We start from the raw sequence: 20911 nt of genomic DNA on the forward strand, positions 1-20911 counted from the left end.
CTATCACTATGGACAGGCAGGTTTCCTGGAGTCCTGTAGAGCTTGCCTGCCTCTCACTATTGAAAATGTGATAGTGAAACAGTGCTCTCTACTGACAGGATTGTAGATCGAGGACTCCTGCTCAGCTTAAAGTGAACAGTGATTTTTAATACAAAAGCAGACTTACTGTGTTAGAATTATAGATGTTAAATAAATACAACTTACCTATCAGTAGTTTGGTCACTCTGTTTCTGTATTATTAAACCCTAGAATAGGAAAATAATGGAAAATTTACAATATTACTGCTGTAGTAAAAATGACCTTAGTGTGCAGGAGAGATTTGCATAAGGGTGCATAAAGGTGACTTTGTACCACAGCTTAGTAAAAAGGACCCTAAATAATCCTGCCATGTGGAATTTTTAATTATAATATTTATGGAGTTTTATTTATGACCATTTCTTCTCTTTGTAGAAACCTGGGGAAAAAACAAAGATCTGGACCATCAATCTCGAGTAAGATATGACATCTTTACTTATTTATTTAGGAATTTATATACCTGTCCCAAGAATTCTCAGCCACTTGCAGCTGCTGATCACACATTGGCATCCTATACAGAATCGTGACAGACGCCTAACCTCACCTAACAGCCTCGATTCTCTAACTGGTGCCCATGTCACAGGCACCGGTTAGAGAATTGTTCCTGATCCCTTGCCATCAATCCCACTGCTGTGATCAGCTGAGCGGCTGTGGCAGAGGAAGGAATGAACAATTTTACTGATAGATCTGCCACCTTTTACATTGTTAAAAGAGAGTTTAAATACATGGATAGTTCTGCAACTTGAAGAGCTTGAAGAATATAAAGCAAGCCACTGTACAATGATTATGGGATAGTCAAGCCATAGTGTCGGTGCTGTCTGACTTCTTGGGCTCAGGCAGACATTCCCCTGTCTTTGTCAATAACAGACTTTGGACTTTTCTTCCAGGAACTTCTCTAAACCTTTCTTAAAACCAGCTGCGCTATCCGCTCTTCCACAACCTCTGGCAATGCGCTCCAGAGCTTAACTATTCTCTGAGTGAAAAAAAAATTTCCTTTTATTGGTTTTAAAAGTATTTCCCTGTAATTTCATCGAGTGTCCCCTAGTCTTTGTAATTTTTGATGGAGTGAAAAATCGATCCATTTGTACCCATTCTACTCCACTCAGGATTTTGTAGACTTCAATCATATCTCCCCTCAGCCATCTCTTTTCCAAACTGAAAAGCCCTAACCTTTTTAGTCTTTCCTCATACTAGAGGAGATCCATCCCCTTTATCATCTTGGTCGCTCTTCTTTGAACCTTTTCTAGCACTACTATATCTTTCTTGAGATAAGGAAACCAGAATTTAATGCAATACTCCAGATGAGGTCGCACCATGGAGCGATACAGGGACATTATGTGTTCCACAATTTTAATTTTTATAATTGTTTCTACCATTTTGTCCATCACTGAAGTACGGCTTACTGGTCTGTAATTTCCCAGATCTCCCCTGGAGCCATTTTTTAAAAATCAGTGTAACATTGGCCATTCTCCAATCTTTAGGTACTACAGATGATTTTAGGGACAAGTTACAGATCAATAACAGCAGGTCATCAATTTCATATTTGAGTTCTTTTAGTACACTGGGATGTATACCATCAGGTCCAGGTGATTTATCACTTTTTAATTTGTCAATTTGGCTTAGTACATCTTCCAAATTCACCAGGATTTCTTTCAGATCCTCTGCATCACCACCCTTGAAAATCATTTCTGGTTCAGGTAAATCTCTTATATTTTCTTCTGTAAAGACCGAAGCAAAGAATTCCTTTAGTCTTTCTGCTATGGCCTTATCCTCCCTGAGCGCCCCTAGTTCAGCCATGGCCACACAGAGTCCTTCTGTATGTTTTTCCTTCCTGGCCCATTATTGGCCAAGTCATTTGGTGGATTGTGGCCCATCAGGCGTGGATCATTCTGGTGGCTCCAGACAGGCCTCACAGACTGTGGTATGTAGATCTTATGCATCTGTGTTGTGGTTGCGGCCTGTGGTTCCCCACACATCTGGACATTCTTAAACAAGGTTCAGTCTGTATAGAGAACATAAGAATAGCCTTATTGGGTCAGACCAATGGTCCATCAAGCCTAGTAGCCTATACGTATGGTGGCCAATACAGGTCACTAATACCTGGCAAAAACTCAAAGAGTAGGAACATTTCATACTACCGATCCAGGGCAGCATTGGCTTCCCCCATGTCTTTCCCAATATCTGACTATGAAAATTTCCTCCAGGAAATTATCCAAATCTTTCTTAAAACCAGCTATAATATCCACTCTTACTATAACCTCTGGCAACGTATTCCAGAGCTTAACTATTTTCTGAGTGAAAAAATATTTCCTCCTATTGGTTTTAAAAGTATTTCCCTGCAACCCTGAATGATCCCCTAGTCTTTGTTATTTTTGATGGAGTGAAAAATCAATCCACTTGTACTTATTCTACTCCACTCAGGATTTTGTAGACTTCAATCATATCTTCTTTCAACTGTCTCTTTTCCAGCTGAAGAGCCCTAACCTTTTTAGTCTTTCCTTATCATGCAGCTTTAGTACACAAAGGATATTCCGATGTAATTGCTACTCTGCTCAAGTGTAAGAAATCAACTTTCGGCGTGGCTTTGGAGCGGAACTAAATGGCTGGATAGTGGAGTTGCTCTGTGAAGACAAGCTATTTGACAGAGATCATAGCCAGAAAAAATTCAAATTTCACTCTGAAAAGTGAGGTAGAGGTGGATAATGGCTTCGGGAAAGCAAAACAAAAATTTGGCGGCGGGGAGCAGCTCAGGAAGCGGGAAGCGATCGAAACTTGATACGGCTTCACCGATGTCAGTTCCGTTGCCGCCGGAGGATGTAGAAAATAAAGACATAATGAAGGAAATACAGGCGGTAAAGGAAATAGTATTGGAATGCGCTAAAAATATAAAAGAAGTGAAAGAAGAGGTGGTATGTTTATCAAATAAACTGCAAGCAATGGAATTGAAAGTGGATCAAATTGAGAAAAGAGTGGAAAAGTGTGAGGAGGAAAGTATAAAGCACATGGAAAACAGTAAGGAAATTGAAGCACTGAAAAGGGAGCTGGAAGATTTGTCCAATAGGGAACGAAGGAGCAATTTAAGGGTGCTTGGGGTCCCGGAGGGAATTGAAAAGTCAGATCCGATTGGATTTTTGATTAATTTTTTGCCCAAGGTGCTCCCGATGCAAAACAAGTTTCCATTGGAAATAGAACGTGCACACAGGGTCCCAAAGAGATTATCAAACAGCCAAAAAGGACCACGTCCACTGATCTTTAAGCTACTTAGATATCAACAGGTAGCTGAAATAATTAAATTGGCTAAAGATAATAAAAACTTAAAGTGTCAGGATTCAAAGATTTACATAGTGCCTGACTTTGCCAGAGCAACGGCACAAAAGAGAAAGCAGCTATTAGACCTGAGACCACAGCTGAGAAGTCTGGGAGCTAGATATGGGCTCATATACCCGGCAACTATGCGGGTCACTTATAAAAATAAAACTTTGAATTTTGATACTGCAGATAAACTTAAGGAGTTTTTGGAGCAGTGTGAATCACCAATGGCTACTTAATAGAGACTTGGATGGAAGTATTTGTGTTCTTGGTTGAAATGTTTATTTTTGTTTGGAAATTTCTATGTTAAAGGAAGAAAAAAGAAAAAAAAAGAGTTAATAGGATTCTGAAGGCATGGCTGCAGTTGGATTTCAAATACATTCCACATTCTATCTTGTCATGAGGCAAATGGAATGTAGCCTGCAAGAGTATAAGAGATGCAATATTACAGACCTTTTAAAGGACAGAGGTTAATAAGATGGATTGTACTGACTTGCTGTTTGGACAGACAGACTGAGAAACGATAGAGGATTGTGCAAAACAGATTGAAGGAAATAAGTTCTAAATAGTATTGAGAAGATATAAACTAAAAGCAAGAGGACATTAAATAGAATGGATCTGCAAACAAGATGAGAGTTAGACTGTGACTTTGTAAGCCTTACAATTTTCATTTGCATAAAAGGGGAAGTCAGCTGTGATATATGGAATAAGACATTGTAATGGAAATTCTCTAAATGCAGCAGAGGATTTTTTGAAGATGGTTCTGGTATATAGTTGACCTGACCTTAAAATAAAAATGACAGAGCTACAATGGTCAAAAAAAAAAAAAAATAAAATAAAAAAAGGAACAGGGTTTGTATATGTAGAATGTGAAGGATCTATGATTGGCACCACAAGTTTGAAATTGTGGTCATTGTAAATCTTTATGCAAAACAATTGGAAAGGAGATTTAAGGTGGATCAAAAGATGAGACTGAGAATGTATAAACAGTAGTGTGAGAGGATAGAATTTGATATGGATCTGCAAGCAAGAGGAGATTTGAAATGAGACTTTATGAGACATATAGCATCTTATTACAAGAAAAGGAAATTTGTTGTTATGTATGGACTATAGTTTTAAAATTGCAAATCTATTAATGCAACAAGAGTCATAATATTGTTGTTTGGGATAAAAATTGGTCTGAACTTAATATAAATAATGGTGGATATACGAGGAGATTAAAAAAAAAAAAAAAAAAAAAAATTAATTAGAAGTTTTGGTAAAAGCGAAGGATGTAGGAAAGTTTGGATGTTATAATATAAAGCATATGATATAAGAGAATGTTGTGAATGGAGTGGAAATTAAAAGGGTAGCAAATATGCTAGTGTGGAAATGGGTATGGAATGTTAGGAGGGTTATGTTAAAGGGATAAAAATTGTTGTTTTGGGGAATTTATTGACTTTTTGAATAGGAAAAGTTAGGAAAAAAGATTTCCATTATCTATTTAATAATATTTAAAAGTGATATTTAACTTGAGGGAATGTGATGTAATCTGACATGAAAGATGGATGTGGTTTGGATGAATGTAATTTTAAAATTTGGTGTGATTATTTATGTATTTCAATAATATCTTAATGGAAATGAGTGAGTAGAGAAGGGAGGGTTCATGAGAGATGGGGGAAAGGAAAGGAAAAAAAAAAAAAGAGGTAATCCTTGATAAAGAAGTCTTGTGTGATAAAATGATATTCATTTTAATATGATAATGATCTGGCTAATGGTTTTAAAATTATAAATATAGCTTGTGGGGAGTTTATCTATTGCCTAGTCAAGGTGTGCGTTTCAAAGTTGGCAAGTAATTTAAGGGAGGGATGGGAGGGGGAGGGGATTAAGAATATGGGAAGGGGTATAGGGGAGGGGATGGGTTCTAATAATAATTTTAAAAAGGGGAAAAGAGGTTATAATATTGATGTGAAGAATATTATTGATTATTGTTTTGATTTGATATAATGACTTTAAAAATTTTTTCAATAAATGTTAATGGTCTCAACCACCCGATAAAAAGGAAAAAAGTATTGCTATATTTAAAAAAACAAAATGCGGATGTCTATTTCATACAGGAGACTCACCTTAATGGAGATGAATCAAAAAAGCTAATTGGTAATTGGGTGAGAGATTGCTTTTTTGCACCGGCGGTGGGGAAAAAAGCTGGGGTAGCAATTTTAATAAATAAAAAATGTTCAGCAGGATTTAATATGATGAAAGCAGATAAATTAGGAAGATGGGTGCATGTGAACATGAATATGGGCAATAATACTGTGGCGCTATTTAATGTGTACGTACCTAATTCGAATCAAATTGAATATTTTAAAACTCTACAACCAATAATTTTACCACTGGCTGCTAATAATTTGATAGTAGCAGGAGATTTTAATGCTGTTGTGGACCCTTTATTGGATAAAAAACCTAGTAAAATTTTAAAATCTTTAGGGTTGGATAATTTTATAAATTCTTGCAATTTAAAAGATATATGGAGAATTCTTCATTTTAATGATCGAGATTTTTCGTTTTATTCACATGTTCATAAATCTTTTTCTAGAATTGATTATATTCTTGTTTCTGATGGGCTAATACAAGATGTTACACAAGCCTCTATAGAACCAATAATTTTATCAGATCATGGAGGAGTGTGGATTTCTTTAAATTTTAATGACCCGGATAATGGTAGGCCTGTATGGAGATTTAATAATGCATTGCTTGCATATCCAAAATTTTGTGAAGAATTTCAATTAAAAATGGATGAATATTTTCAAAATAATATTACAGAGGAAATATCTACAGAAATAATATGGGATGCTTTTAAAGCAACGATGAGAGGGCAAATTATATCATTTTCAGCTTATTCTAAAAAACAATTAAATAAGCAATTTACGGAACTGGAACACGAAATAAAAGATTTAGAATTAAAATTGATTAATAAGTGGGAGAATTCTACGTTGCAAACTTTATTAAAAGCAAAATATAAATATAATGAGATTTCTTCTAATTTGGCTAAAAAAAATATTATGTGTCAGCAAGCTTTGTATTATGGTAGTTCAAATAAGGCGGGAAGATTATTGGCTAATTATCTTAAAGTGAAAAAAAGAAAGATGAAATTGAATGCAATAAAAGATGAAAAAGGTGAAACTCATTTTCAGATTGGTACTATTTTAAAACAGTTTTTAAATTATTATAAAAACCTGTATTCTTCTGAGTCTTATTTAAATAAAGAAAAAGATGGTATAGTGTTTTTAAATAATATTGAAGGTCCGAAGATTCCTGATCATATAAAAAGAAGTTTGGAAAATCCAATATCTTTACAAGAATTACAAACAGCATTGAAATCTCTTAGAGTAGGGACCGCTCCAGGTGGTGATGGTTTTACGGTAGAGTTTTATAAAGCATTTCAAAATACTCTTTTACCTCATTTATTAAATTTATATCAGAATCAACTAAAGAAAGGTTGTATATCAGGCACTATGGCAGAATCATTAACTATTGTTTTGTCGAAGCCAAATAAAGATCCCATGTTGGTTTCAAATTACAGGCCTATTTCATTGATAAATGTAGATGGTAAATTATTAGCCAAACTTTTGGCTACACGTTTGGCAAAAGCTCTTCCTCACATAGTTGGTATGCATCAAACAGGGTTTGTTGCTCAGAGACACTCTTCTAATAACACCAGATTGGCATTGCAAATGTTATATTTAACAAAAGAAATTGGAGATCCGGCTTTTTCTGTGTCTCTAGATGCAGAGAAAGCTTTTGATCGTGTGGAATGGATATTTATGTATCAGGCCATGGAGTGGTTTGGTATTGGTTCGGGATTTATACAAATGATTAAAACTCTGTATAGCTCTCCTGTTGCTAGATTATATATCAATAATAATTTTTCTGATTGTTTTAAATTGCAAAGGGGAGTTAGACAGGGATGTCCTTTGTCTCCTTTACTTTTTGATATAGTGCTTGAACCCTTATTATTAGCTATTCAACAAGAGGAGGAGATACAGGGTATACCGCATAAAGATAAAGAATATAAAGTTTCTGCATATGCGGATGATATATTACTTCATTTGAGGAATCCGGAAACAACCATTCCAAATTTATTGGTTTTGATTGAAAGATTTGGAAAGTTTTCAGGATATAAAATAAATTGGACTAAATCAGAAGTTCTTCCTTTAAATGTGCATTGCACAAAAGGATTATTTGACTCATTACCTTTTATTTGGAAAGAAGAAGGAATAAAATACTTAGGTATATGGATAAAAAACACGCTTGATGAGACAATTATAATGAATGAAAAAAGTTTATTGCAAAAAGTAACAGAGTTATGTGAGCAATGGAATCCTTTACATTTATCTTGGTGGGGAAGAGTTCAAACTGTCAAAATGATGATATTGCCTGTGGTTTGTTATCAAATGGGAATGATACCAGTTTTTTTTCAGGGGTCTTTTTACAAAAAGTTAAATAATATTCTTAGTAAATTTATTTGGCTGGGTAAAGCTGTAAGAATTGCTCTAGTGACTTTACAAAAACCAATTGAGGAGGGAGGGGTAAATTTTCCAAATTTTTATAGGTTTCATCAATCCTATATATTGCGCCAAGGTATGTATTGGGTCCTCCCAGAACTCATGGAGAAGCTTCCAGATTGGTTATGGTTGGAGTGGCAGCTCATGTCTCCTATCAGGCTTCGTCATCTGCTTAGCATTAAAATGCCTAGAATAAGGAAAACCAATAGGATATTAATGGACACATGGACAACATTAAAGTATGTAAACAACTTAACTCCTATTACTATTCAAAAATCTACTTGTCAAAATATATGGCTGAACTCCAAGATACAAATAGGCGGTTTTATGATTGTCTGGAAGGATTGGATTGAAGCAGGAATACGTACTTTAGATGATGTTATTAATGATGGTAAGCTGCTGGAGTTTTCACAATTGCAACATAAATTTGGACTTAATAAAAAACAAAGTTATAAGTGGTTGCAATTGAAGCAGGCTATTCAGGCAGGGTTCCCTGAATGGAAGTCTTTAAATACTCATTTTACTCTAGAATTCTTATGCTTCCAGGCAGATTTTATGGGTCACCAGGCCGCACAGTGGTATAAAACATTATCTGGATATTTAAATAAAAAACCAAGGACTGTACTTAGAGATATTTGGAGCATTGAGATTAAGCATCAAATTAATGCATCTCAATGGCCACGTATTTGGTCTTGGAGGATAAGATGTACAATGTCTGCGTCTATGAGGCAAACATGGTTTTTCCTGTTGCATAGAGCACTCTGGACCCCTGTTCGCTTACAAAAATTGGATTGCTCTAAGTCTAATAGATGTTGGCATTGTCATCTTGAGGCTGGAACTCTAGATCATTTATTATTTTATTGTCCTTTTATTAATAATTTTTGGAAATTGATCTGGGGTCAAATAAATTGTATGTTAGAGAATCCTGTGGCCCTATCATATGACACAGTTTTGTTTGGAATGTCTATGAGGGCCAAAAGTCAAATTTCATCAAATAATAACAAACTGTTAATGATTTTAACAGGAGTTGCCATCCAACATATAACACATAACTGGAAAGACTATAGAGGATTGAATTATTGTTACTGGTGGAGTTCGGTTTGTCAGGTGTATGAAATGGAAAAAACATTGGCAATCAAGAGAGGTTATTATAAGAAATTTAAAGAGGTGTGGAGACCATTAATTGAGTATTATAATAAATAAATAATTATATTTATCCCCATTAAATATATGTAGGGAGGAGGAGGGATGGGTGGGTTTTATGACATTATGAGGGGTAATATATGGAAAGGGAGGGAGGGGAGATAGTTTATGGTATAAAATGAATGTAGAGTTTCAAGTGAAGAATGTATAGTATGACTTGAATTATTGTACACTTGTTTGCATAATGTAAAAACGAATAAAGATATTTAAAAAAAAAGAAAAAAAAAAAAAGAAATCAACTTTCCAATATTGGTGTGACCAGGAGAAGGTAGAGTTGCTTTGATTTCGGTGGTTCTTACTTTCTTCCAAGCAGGTCTCAATAAAGGCCTTACTGTTGCATCCCTTTGGGCCAAGTTGTTGGTTTCTCCTGTTTCAGAGGCTGTGATTGATTGAGAAGACCCTTAGAAGACCTTCAGGAGACCCTCAGGAGGGGCATTGTGCTGCTAAATCAAACCTACCATAAGGTATATGAACTGTGTAAAAAGTGCATATTTTCCTGTCAGCACAAATAATACTTTTGCAAGAGGGCTTCATCTTTGCTGTGGTGCTGGATGTTATATTAAAGGACATTCCAAGAAATGCTTGAGCCTCAAGAAAGCCATAATATCAGGTCAAGATGACATGGTCAAAATGACATGAACTGTAGACAATGCTGCTGACAATCTACAAGCAAGATTAGGAAGGAGGGTGTTCACCCTCATGGATCATTGGCCTCAGTATTAAGAATGCATTATCAGAGAAAATAGAGAGGTCATATTTGACAGCAAGTACACCAAGCTTCATTATGACTCAACTGCAATTATATCATCCAATCATTAAATATGATAAAGTGTGAAAATCCAATGGAAATTAAGTATGTAATTAGTAGCTATACAAAACTCTGGAGCCCAGGCTACTAAGCTTGGTTGTAAAAGGTCCAGCTTATTTCCTTAAAAAGGTAAGGTGGACTGATATCAACAGACTGCCGGCACTCTGTGTTATTCTTCCGTTGGCCTAACTGCTGTTACTATATCTTGCTTGGATACAATTTATTTCTTGTAAGATGACCTTTGTTTATTATTAATAAACATATATTATGTACAGCAATTGGGTTGTTGATGTGAGGTCATTCAAATACATTGAAGATATCGCAGCATCTTCAGGATCATTCTTTATCATTTCCATCTCATCCAGGTATCACCAGATTTTTGAAGGGTGCTCTTCGTATTAGACATCCTATCAAGCCTCCATTCTCTTTTTGGGACCTGAACTTTGTTCTGTCTGGCCTTACCAAGGCTCCTTTTGAGCCTCTGAGAAACGCTTCCCTCATAGACTTGATGCTCAAGATTTTTTTTCTGGTCACCATTACTACTACGAGATCTGTCTTAGAACTCCAGGCTTTTTCATGTTGAGAGCCCTTCCTGAGGATCTCAGATACTGATATTTCCTTGCACTTGGACCCTTTCTTTCTGCTGAAGGTAGTTTCTGTTTTCCATGTTAATCAGGAGGTGCATTTACCTGTTTTTCAGCATTCTGGCTCAAAGTCGCAAAATCACAAATTGGATGTGTGCAGGGTTCTTCTGTGCTATCTGAAAATTACTGAATTTCAATTCTCTGATCATCTGTTTATGTTGACTCATTCTTCTAAGTGGGGCGCTCCTGCTTTCAAGACCACTATTTCTAGATGGATCCATAAGTCCGTAAGGCCATTTCATCAGTCTACATTCTTTCCTGGAAATAGTCTTCTGTCTCTGTCAAGGTGCATTCTACCAGAAATGTTGCTTCTTCATTGGCTAAAGCTAGAGCGGTCTCTCCAGAAGAGATTTGCAGGCCAGCATCATGGTCCAATTTGCGCACGTTCGCTAAATTTTACCGGGTGGATGTGGCAGCAAGACAAGACTCTGTCTTTGGGTTCTCAGTCTTGATGGTCAGTACAGTCAGCCTACCTTAGCTTTTTTGGACTGCTTTTGTACATCCCATATGTCTAGAATGTCTAACCTATTGCATTGGAAAAATAGATTATGTCCTTAATTTGATAATATCTTTCCAGTAGATAGATGAGGCATTCTAGACTCCTGCCCTGTCCTTCCTGTGCCTGCCTACTATCTCATTCTGTTTAGGCTTCTCTAAGTTGTTCTTGGATGCCAGTCAGCCCTTCAGGGTTTTGAAGAATTCTATAGGTATGTTTATGTGCATGCAGGGGTCTTTCCTGAGCTCCTTTGATGCCTCTGTTTGGGAGTTGATGGTGTCATGTTCTTTTATTGAACAGAGCAGTTGACTTTGGGAATGTTCCCATTAGAGTCCCTACTTTACATACATACAATGTTGCAGTAGTCTAGGATGTTCAAGACTAGGGCCTAGACTAGGAGTTGGAATGGTGCCAGTTCAAAGTATTTCCTTATGGATCTAAGTTTCCATAATGTTTTGAAGCCTTTGTGTACATGAACCACATGGGCTGACATGGATAGCTGTCTGTCTAGGTGGACATCTAGGATTTTAATTGTAGGGGAGACTAGAAAGCTGGTTCCTCTCAGGGTAAAGGAGTCCAATGTGAAGTTGTTAGATGAGGCTATGAAGAATTTTGTTTCCTCAGTATTTAGTTTTAATTTGGAGTGGGCCATCCAATCTTCTATTGTGGACAAGACTGAGTTTATTCTCTATATTTCTATGTGTGTCAGGCCGGTAACGGACAATGATTTATTTTATCAGCGAGGTTGCCGAAACAGCATATACTGCCACAAAACTCAGATAAGTGAAATATGATTATATCATTAGACAGAGAGTGAATTTCATATATAAATAAAAAAGAGCGGTTTGGGACTATGATGGTCCCAAAGGCAACCAGCATGGTGTTGATTCACCTGGCTATTAGGTTGTGGGTCTGACACTCACTACAATATTTAATATATATTTGATTTATTATAATAAGTTTCTGTGATTAAAATAGGACAATATAATTAATATCACAGATAAAGAGTAAGCTATTCCAAGAAATATAGAGTTTAATAAAATTTTATGTCTTAAATAGATGTGCCAGGGACAAACAGGAGCAGCAGCAGCAGTAGCAGCATCAGTGTTTGCGTGGCACAAAAACCTGGTAAGCAGAAACTTTCTCCCACTGTTGTTATAATCTATTCTATGTTTCACACTGATCGAACCACAAAGCGCTCGATTGACGAAGCCGGGAACGTAGAGGGCTCTGGAGGGAAAGTCCTCGTTTTCCAATTTCTTTTGCCCATCTTAGAGGTAAATTAATAAGTAATTAATAAGGAAAAATGTTTTTGTCTCCGGAGCTCGATCAACACGTCTGTCTAGTTCGCAATCTTGATTTCCTCTCCCAGAAGTGGGCAGAGATTTAATAGTAAACATTCAGAATATATCTAAAAAAGGTGAAGTTTTACTAATAGGTGATTTTAACATGCCAGATATTGACTGGGGTATCCCTATTGCAGTGTCTTCTAGAAATAGGGAGATCCTGGATTCTCTATAAGGAAAACTGTTCCAGCAATTGGTAATAGAATCCATGCGAGATGGAGTCATACTGAACTTAATGCTTACAAAAGGGGAAAGTGTTTCTGATGTTACAGTGGATGATCATCTTGCATCCCATGATCTCTACATGGTACACTTTAATAATAAAATGAATACAGAGAGGGCTCATCTGCTATAATAAAACCCTTAGCATGCATGCGCACTTCAATCTCCGTGTTCCGTGATCCTTGGGTCCGTGCCACCGCATGCACAGTAGGAGCCTGTGGCAGTTTCTCCATCGGCCTTCGGCCTCATGCACATACGCGGCAATGGCTTCCCCCCTCCCACACCCCAGCCAGCCTGTGCCTTGACGAACAGCAAATGTCCAGGCCTTTAGGGGTCAAGGCACCGCTACCAGGTGCACAGACAGGAAGGAGCCAGAGGTAAAAGGGAGGAGAACTGCGATCGGACATCTTGCCTGAGAGAGACAGAAAGAAAGAAAGAAAGACAGATACACAGAAAGACAAGGGCGATGGAGAGAGACAGAAATAAAGGCAAACAGATAGCGGGCAGGGAGAGAGACAGAAAGAAAGAAAAACAGAAAGGGGGCCAAGGAGAGAGAAAAACAGAAAGAAAGATAAACAGACAGTGGGACCAAGGAGAGACAGGGGCAGGGAGAGAGAAAGAAAGACAGAAAGAAAGAAACACCTCAGCGCCCTATTGTGCTAAAAGTCTACACATCTATTCTAGCACCTGTTAATGTAACTTGCTTAAACACTAGTTCAAAAATAAAGGTTCTAGACTTTAAAAAGCCAAAGAATTGTTGTCTCGATGGGAATGTCCAGAAGGAATAAAAATGCACTAGGCCAAATTGAAAGGAATTATTGTAAGGTTGACAAACCTTTTTGTGATGCAAGTATGTAAAAGAAAGAGGAAAAGAAGGGAGGAAAAATATCTGATATGGAAAAATGAGGAGACAAGACATTTTTTAGATATATCAATGACAAGAAGTACAAAAATGGTATTGTGAGACTCAAAGGTGAAGGGGGGAATATAAGTAGAAGCTGATAAAGAAAAGGCATATTTTTGTCCTGTGTTCACAACTGAAGGACCAGGAGTGGGACTGCAGAAAACAAAGGTGAATAGGGATGAAGAAGTGATAGACCATGATCAATTTTCAGAGGGTTGTATTTATGAGGAACTAGCTAAATTAAAGGTAGACAAAGCGATGGAGCCAGATCGTGAACATGATTACTGAGGTACCTGATAGTCCAGCAGGGGGGGTTTTCATGTCAGGAGCACAACCCTCTCATTCCTAATTCCTTGCAGCTGCCTTCTAAAATATCTGCCATGACCTCAAATGGCAGCTCGCAGTACTACAGGAAATGTGAGCAGCCATGAAAAGTCATGGCAGCCATTTTAGAAGGCAGCCGCATGGAGGCAGGAATGAGAGGATCATGATCCTGCCACTAAGACTCGTCTGAACCACCAGGTACCTCGGTAGACTATGGTGGGGGAGGGGTCATGGGATTGGGAGGGAGATTAAAGGATCGGGGCCTGGAGAGTGTAGATAACCTTGGCTATGGGTTGGGGGAGGAGGACAGGAAGTGAGAGGGGAGGGTGGGAGGTGAAGGAGGGAAGAGAGGTGCAGATACCTATGATGGGTTAGAGAGGAAGAGAGAGGGGAGAGAAGTTAGATCTTGTAGAGGGAAGAGAGGGTGAGAGACCTGGAATATCTCAAGCTCCCTTCTCTACCCATTGCAGCTCTTTGTAACTCTTGGGTCAAATTTTTAGGATAAATTGGCCCTTTACTTTAAAAAGGTTGCCGCCCCCAGGTCTATTGGTTAGTACATTGAACTATAAACCAAGGAACCCAGGTTTAAATCCTACCTCAACTTTTTTTAAAATTGAGAATTTATTATTATTAATTATTCAGTTAGCTTCAATGACACAATCAATTACCATACCATTTAAGCTAATTGATTGAATTTAGATTAGGCACAGATTTTAGTTAGGCATTGCTAGGCGGCCTCAATTATGGTGCCTAGCTGTGCCTAACTAGGACGGTGTTTATGGAATCTAGCCCAAAGAGCCATTAGTCTATTCTTCTATTTATTCATGTAATTAGCTTTATAGCCCGCCCTCCCTAGGAGCCCAGAACGGGTTACAAAGATACGTACACAGAAGTCATCAGAATGAATAACACATATGTTACGGAGAATTGAGGATGGGCATCAATAACACATAAGCTATGAACACACATGCTTTATTGAATCTAAGAACATACTTGCTATATAGAATCTAAGAATGGCATCAACATGGCTGTGATCGATAAGAGAAAAATATTGGTTGACAGAAAGACTCTGGTATTCTGAGTTAAAGGTTTGCCGAGTCTCGGTCGGTTAAAGTTTGAGACCAGAAGCGTGCTGGTTCATGAACAGCAGTGTCTTCACTGCCTTCCAGAAGGTTGTCAACATGGATGTTCCTATGGTGCCTCAATGACATCCATGCCCCTTGTTGTGCCCCATTAATACTTTGAACATTCAGTTTGTAAAATGAATGTTCATGTTGGATGTAACCAACACATGGACATCCATTTCTCATGTGTTTTAGAGCAGGATCTGCTGATGCACAGCCTTTTCTAAAATACATGTTTTAAGTTTCAAGTTTAAAATTTATTTTATGTACCACTTATAAATTAATTAGAGTGGTTTATAAAAGTAACATTGGTAATAAAATTATATGAAAATTATAAAAGCAACATAAAACATAGGAAATAACTTACGTAAAAACAAATTACATTGGATACCCATATGCCATTTACTGACTTGTACATTCTTGTTATGAGTTGGAAGTCCTATTTATTTATTTTGCATCAATGGTGACCCTAGAGCAGATGACACTGGACTAAGGGTCTGGCTACCTCTGCTTCGTGGGATGATCAGATTCAAGCAGCATGGCATTCAAGATCTGCTGTGCTATACCAATTATGTGCTCCCATGCTCCTTTCATATGTGACAAGTGAAGAGGGTTGAAGACCAAGTATACTTTTGGTCACATAGATACTTTTCTATAGCTGATTGGTCGAACTTGATAGCTGGAATGACCAATTCTCTGCAAACTCCTACAAAGTTGGTTCCACAGTCAGAACAAATCTGCTTGCCTGGACCTCTGATGGCAAGGAATATCTGTAAAGCATTAATAAACCTTAATTGTAAAGCTTAATCTGTAAAGCATTAATAAATTCATTGATTCAATGACCTCAATAGAACTGTTGAAATACTCATGCACGTAAAAATCATTGCCCAACGTTTGTTGCTGGGGCCTCCACCTCTCATACGTCTTACTATTGTCCATGGTCCAAAAATATCTAGAGTCATGTGCATAAATGGTGGTTCATGTACAATCCCACTTTATTCCAGGACCAATGGGTTATTTCCATCTACTCCTCATACCTCATCACTGTGTATGATCCTCAGCTTACCAGTTCTTCTTCCTATAAGCTAGGCTGTAGGAGCTTATCTTTTCTGCTCATGTTTAATTTCATTGAGTTTCAGTATTTTTTTGTTTGTGGTTTTCACCCTCATGCTATAGAGGGTGACCTGTGGGGACATCCTTGTCTGTGGGAGATTGCAGACCTTTGGAAAAAGTCTGCTTCTGGGGTGTTCACTGCTTGGCAGTAAGCCCCCTGGACAGCCTGCACATCAGATCACGGCTCAGGGACTATTCATAACCTGTTTTCTTGATTTTCATTGTTGCTGTTGAAATGAGCAGAATTGACTTAATTGCCTTGGAGTCTCCCTGTTCCCCTCCCTCTTGTTATTATGCTGTACAGATGTTCCTGGCTGCTTTAAGATTGACTGGTAAGTTGAGGATCATACACAGTGATGAGGTATGATGGGGAGGGGCTCAAGCCTCTGTAGTTTGAGGCTTCCTACAAAATCCTGGCGGGTAGATAGAAATAACCCACTGGTCCCAGAATAAAGTATGGATTTACAAGAAAGAAGATTAGCAAAGGTAAGAACCTAATCTTTTGTTTAGTACTGAGTCAATCTGCTGGCAAATCCACCATCTTTTGTTCTTGGAGCTTTCCCCTCTGCCTGCGACACTTTGCGCAGCAGTAAATTACAGAAGCAATGTTGTGTTTTGCTCCCATGATCTACATTCCTGCTGCTTGCACAGCTCCTTATGTAAAGTTTCTGCCTTGGTGTTTAACTTGCTCATGATGATGTTGCACAAGCAAAGTTGCAATGTGATATCAATCCAGAACAATAAGTGGATTCTTCTCACCACTTAATATTTCTGCTTGGGTAAGGTGACCTCCAACTCTCTGATGTTGTCCTTTATCAATGAAAGGGTTCAGTTTCAGAAGTGGACTGTCTCTTGAAAAGTTTATCCCCTTCCTGATGCAAGTGATCTCTTTTACATATGTTTCTTGTATGATGGTGCTCTCTGCGTGAATGATCTCGTTTACTGATAGAGGTTTTGTGCAGATGTGCCAGTGGTGACATATATCAGGATTTTTATCAACTGGCATTGAAGTTGCAATGCAAGAGCCAGTGCTATGGCCCTTCTAAGTGATGACCAGCATTACTCAAGATGCTGGCACGGCTCTGGTTGCACAATCTGCTGGATTCTGCTTCATTGGCAAGTAATGCCACTGCTCTGGTGAAGTTGACTTTCTTATTCGTTTAACTCTTTTGCTGATGAATACGTACAATCTCCTTATTTGGTTATGGATGTATCCCAGGACAACTTTACTGTCAGTGTAGAAGTTGACTGCGTTCACTTGACTGTACTGGCTAGTACTGCTTCACATAATTCTATACATGGAATGGTATGACTTGGCTGTGGTAACAACTTGACTTTTCTAAGAATAAATCCCTTATGGGGAACTCCATTTACATCTGTTGTTTTCAAGTAGGCCACCGCTGCTATAGCCTTCTCTGAAGTATCTGAAAAGATGCAAATTTCTTTTTGACTGTCTGTACTAAATGCTATAGAAACAACAACTGTTCTCTCTCAGACTGAAGAAGGGTGAGCTCTCTGGGAGAAGCAAAGCCTTTTGGGGATTTTCCCAAATCCAAATTAATAATGGCTTATGGATTTTTCTTTTAGGAAATTATCTAAACCTTTTTTAAACCCTGCTAAACTAACTGATTTTACCACATTATCTGGCAATGAGTTTCATAATTAATTATATGTTGAGGGAAAAAATATTTTCTCTGGTTTGTTTTAAATTTACTATTTAGTAGTGGTGAGATAGGACTGAAGATAAATGACAGTCCCTTGCCTTTACTATGATTCCCTTTAATTACTAAAGAGTATGATGTCTGGAATTTGAGGATGATCTAAGAATTTTGTGCCTCAGATGAAAGGATAAGTACTACTACTATTTATTATTTCTATAGCACTACCAGATACAAGCTGTACTGTACATTAAACATGCAAGAGACGGTCCCTGCTTGAAAGAGCTTACAATCTAATGATGACAGACACACTGGACAAAAATGTTGAATCAATATATGCTGCTTATGTAGAGAAATACAAAGGGATGAAAAGTTGGAGAGGGTAGAAGACTACAGAGGGAATAACAAATATGACGATTTACAAGTTGGTAGGTTTAGGACTTAACACAGCTTTGAAAAAGTGGTAAAGGTTGTTTTCTGGCAGCTACAGATTATTTGAAAGCTTATTTAATTCAAAAAGAGTTAGTATTAGTATGTCATACATTAGTAATCACCCAATGCACAACTTATATTATAGTTCCAGGGAGCTATGACTATCAAACAATTTCTCCACCTAATAGTACAATTTTCTATCAGCTGTCTTGCATCCCTTCACTTTTTTAACTATTTTTTGGGACCCTCAGCGCCACCACTCAGAGCTCAATTCGATTTCATTGCTCTAAGCTTTATGTGCCAGCTCCTCATCGGTTCCCTTAATTTAGCTTTCAACTTGTGGTCTCTGGCTAGGGGAAACATCACGCCGACATGTTTCGCTGCTTGAGCTTTATCAAGGCTTTGCCCCTAAAAACGGAACAAAAGCTATCAGCATCTACTTAGGAAAATTAAGACAGACCTTAGACTAGTATATTTCTTTCTAAGCTGTCCTACCTATTTTGCTTACCTATAAATTTCACCGCCAAACCTGTGACCACTCTGTCCTCAGATATGGCGGCGGCGTTCCTACTGAGATTTTAAATAGAGCGGAATCCTGCTTCGATGCGGTTGCGTCATTACGCAACAGGCGCGTCATCAGGTTATCCGATACTAGACTGCTAGCCATAACTCAATACACTAAATTTCACGAAGAAAAGCCCAAATTTCGGCTCCCTCCTCACTCAGATATGTATTACATCAGAGAACCCCACTCTAATTCGGCATTCAAGCCTTGTGGGGCCACTGTGTTTAAGGTATGGATCCAACGCTGTTCTTTATAGTTCAGAAAATCCTCAATATTACCTCCCTCCTGCCCCATTCTACCTTTTCTATTATCCGCCACTGTATCTGCTCAATAGTGTGTTGATGTTGTAAAAAATGTTCTACCATTGGTGCCTGAGTGTTTTTCGTTTTTATCCGTGATTTATGTTCATTCAGTCTTATATGTATGGGTCGTGAAGTACGACCCACATAGACAAGACTGCACGGACATACTATAATGTATACAACATGTGTTGACTGACAAGTGGTGTTAATATTAGCCGTGATCACTTTCCCCGTTTGAGGGTCTTTCCAAGTGGTGCCCATAATAGTCGTAGAGCACCATTGGCAACTCGTGTGATATCCTGTTTGTTTAGTTTTATAATTCCCCAGTTTCTGTTGAATTAAAACTTGCCCAATCGTTTTTCCTCTCTTGAAGGCAAACATAGGAATTTCACTAAATATTGAATGCGTTTGCATAACATGCCAGTATTTCCTTATATAGGCGATAAGTTCTTTGGCTGCCTCAGAATATGGCAGCACACAGATTAATCTTTCACTTTGATCTTCAGACTCTTTTTCAGATATCAAAAGTTCTCTATTTGCATATTTAGCTCTTGTAAAAGCTTGTTTAATGGATTTTGCAGTATATCCTCTGGCTTTAAAACGGAGTTTTAGCTCTTCCGCTGACTCTATGAAATCACACAAATCTGATGATACTCTTCGGAGTCTTAAAAATTGACTCACTGGGAGATTAAATTTTAAGTGGTAAGGATGGTGACTGGAGAAATGCAATAAAGTATTTTTTGCCACTGGTTTTCTAAAAAGTTTTGTTTTCAACCGAAATTCTTCTTTTATTATAAGTAAGTCAAGAAACTCTACCTTATCTATGCTATAAGAAGGGGTAAATTGAAGGTGGGGATTTCTAGTGTTAATCCAGTTTAAGAAATCGCACAGAAGACTTTCCGAACCCTCCCACAAGAAAAAAATGTCGTCAAGAAACCTCTTCCATAATCTTATGTTCTGAAAATAGTTTGAGGTGTAAATATGGGTTTCTTCAAATTGTCCCACATAAAGTGTAGCCACTGATGGGGCCAGCGTGGCGCCCATCGCTACTCCCTGAATCTGCTTATAGTATACACCTTCAAACTCAAAGTAGTTTTCCTCTATCACCCAATGGGCTAGCTGTACCAAAAATTCAGTACTAATTCTTTGTGTGCCTTCTCTTTTTTGAAGAGTATCTTGTATAATAGCTATAGCACCACTTTGGGGGATGTTGGTATATAAGGACACGACATCCAATGTCACTAAAAAGGTTTCAGAACTCACAATTATTTCCTGAGAGAGAATGCGTAATAGATGAGATGAATCCTTCAAATATGAAGTAGTTTTTATTGCTTCTTTAGCTAGGAAAACATCTATGAATTTAGATAGGGCTTCTAACAGTGACTGTTTTGTATTCACTATGGGCCTGCCTGGTGGATCCTTTAAAGACTTATGAATTTTAGGCACAAAATAAATATTAGGTGTGCGTGGATATTTTTCCAAAATAAATTGGTATTCTTTTTTGGTCAATATTTCTTTTTCATAAAACGCAGTTACCCAGTCAAAAACTGTTTTCATCAGTGGACCTCCTGGATCTTGAAGAATTGGTTTATAAGCAATAGTATCTGATAATTGACGCGAAGCTTCTTTTAAATAATTTTCTCTATTAAGGATGACAGTAGCGGAAGAGTTAAAACTCCGTTTTAAAGCCAGAGGATATCCTGTAAAATCCATTAAACAAGCTTTCACAAGAGCTAAATATGCAAATAGAGAACTTTTGATATCTAAACTAAACTAAACTAAACCTTAAGTTTATATACCGCGTCATCTCCACGGAAGTGGAGCTCGACACGGTTTACAGGA

The 20911-nt window shown here is 37.7% G+C and overlaps 1 protein-coding gene across 1 annotated transcript in view; it reads left to right on the top strand.

The window, feature by feature from the left end:
• Window positions 1-20911, top strand: part of LOC117359730 — a 46113-nt gene that overhangs the window by 1005 nt on the left and 24197 nt on the right. The window contains exons 3-4 of the mRNA XM_033942947.1: window positions 451-491; window positions 12139-12207. Of these exons, the coding sequence (XP_033798838.1) occupies window positions 451-491; window positions 12139-12207 (110 nt within the window). The remainder of the gene's footprint in view (window positions 1-450; window positions 492-12138; window positions 12208-20911) is intronic.

This window comes from Geotrypetes seraphini, chromosome 4 (genome assembly GCF_902459505.1).
Source record: "Geotrypetes seraphini chromosome 4, aGeoSer1.1, whole genome shotgun sequence".
NCBI classification, from domain to species: domain Eukaryota; kingdom Metazoa; phylum Chordata; class Amphibia; order Gymnophiona; family Dermophiidae; genus Geotrypetes; species Geotrypetes seraphini.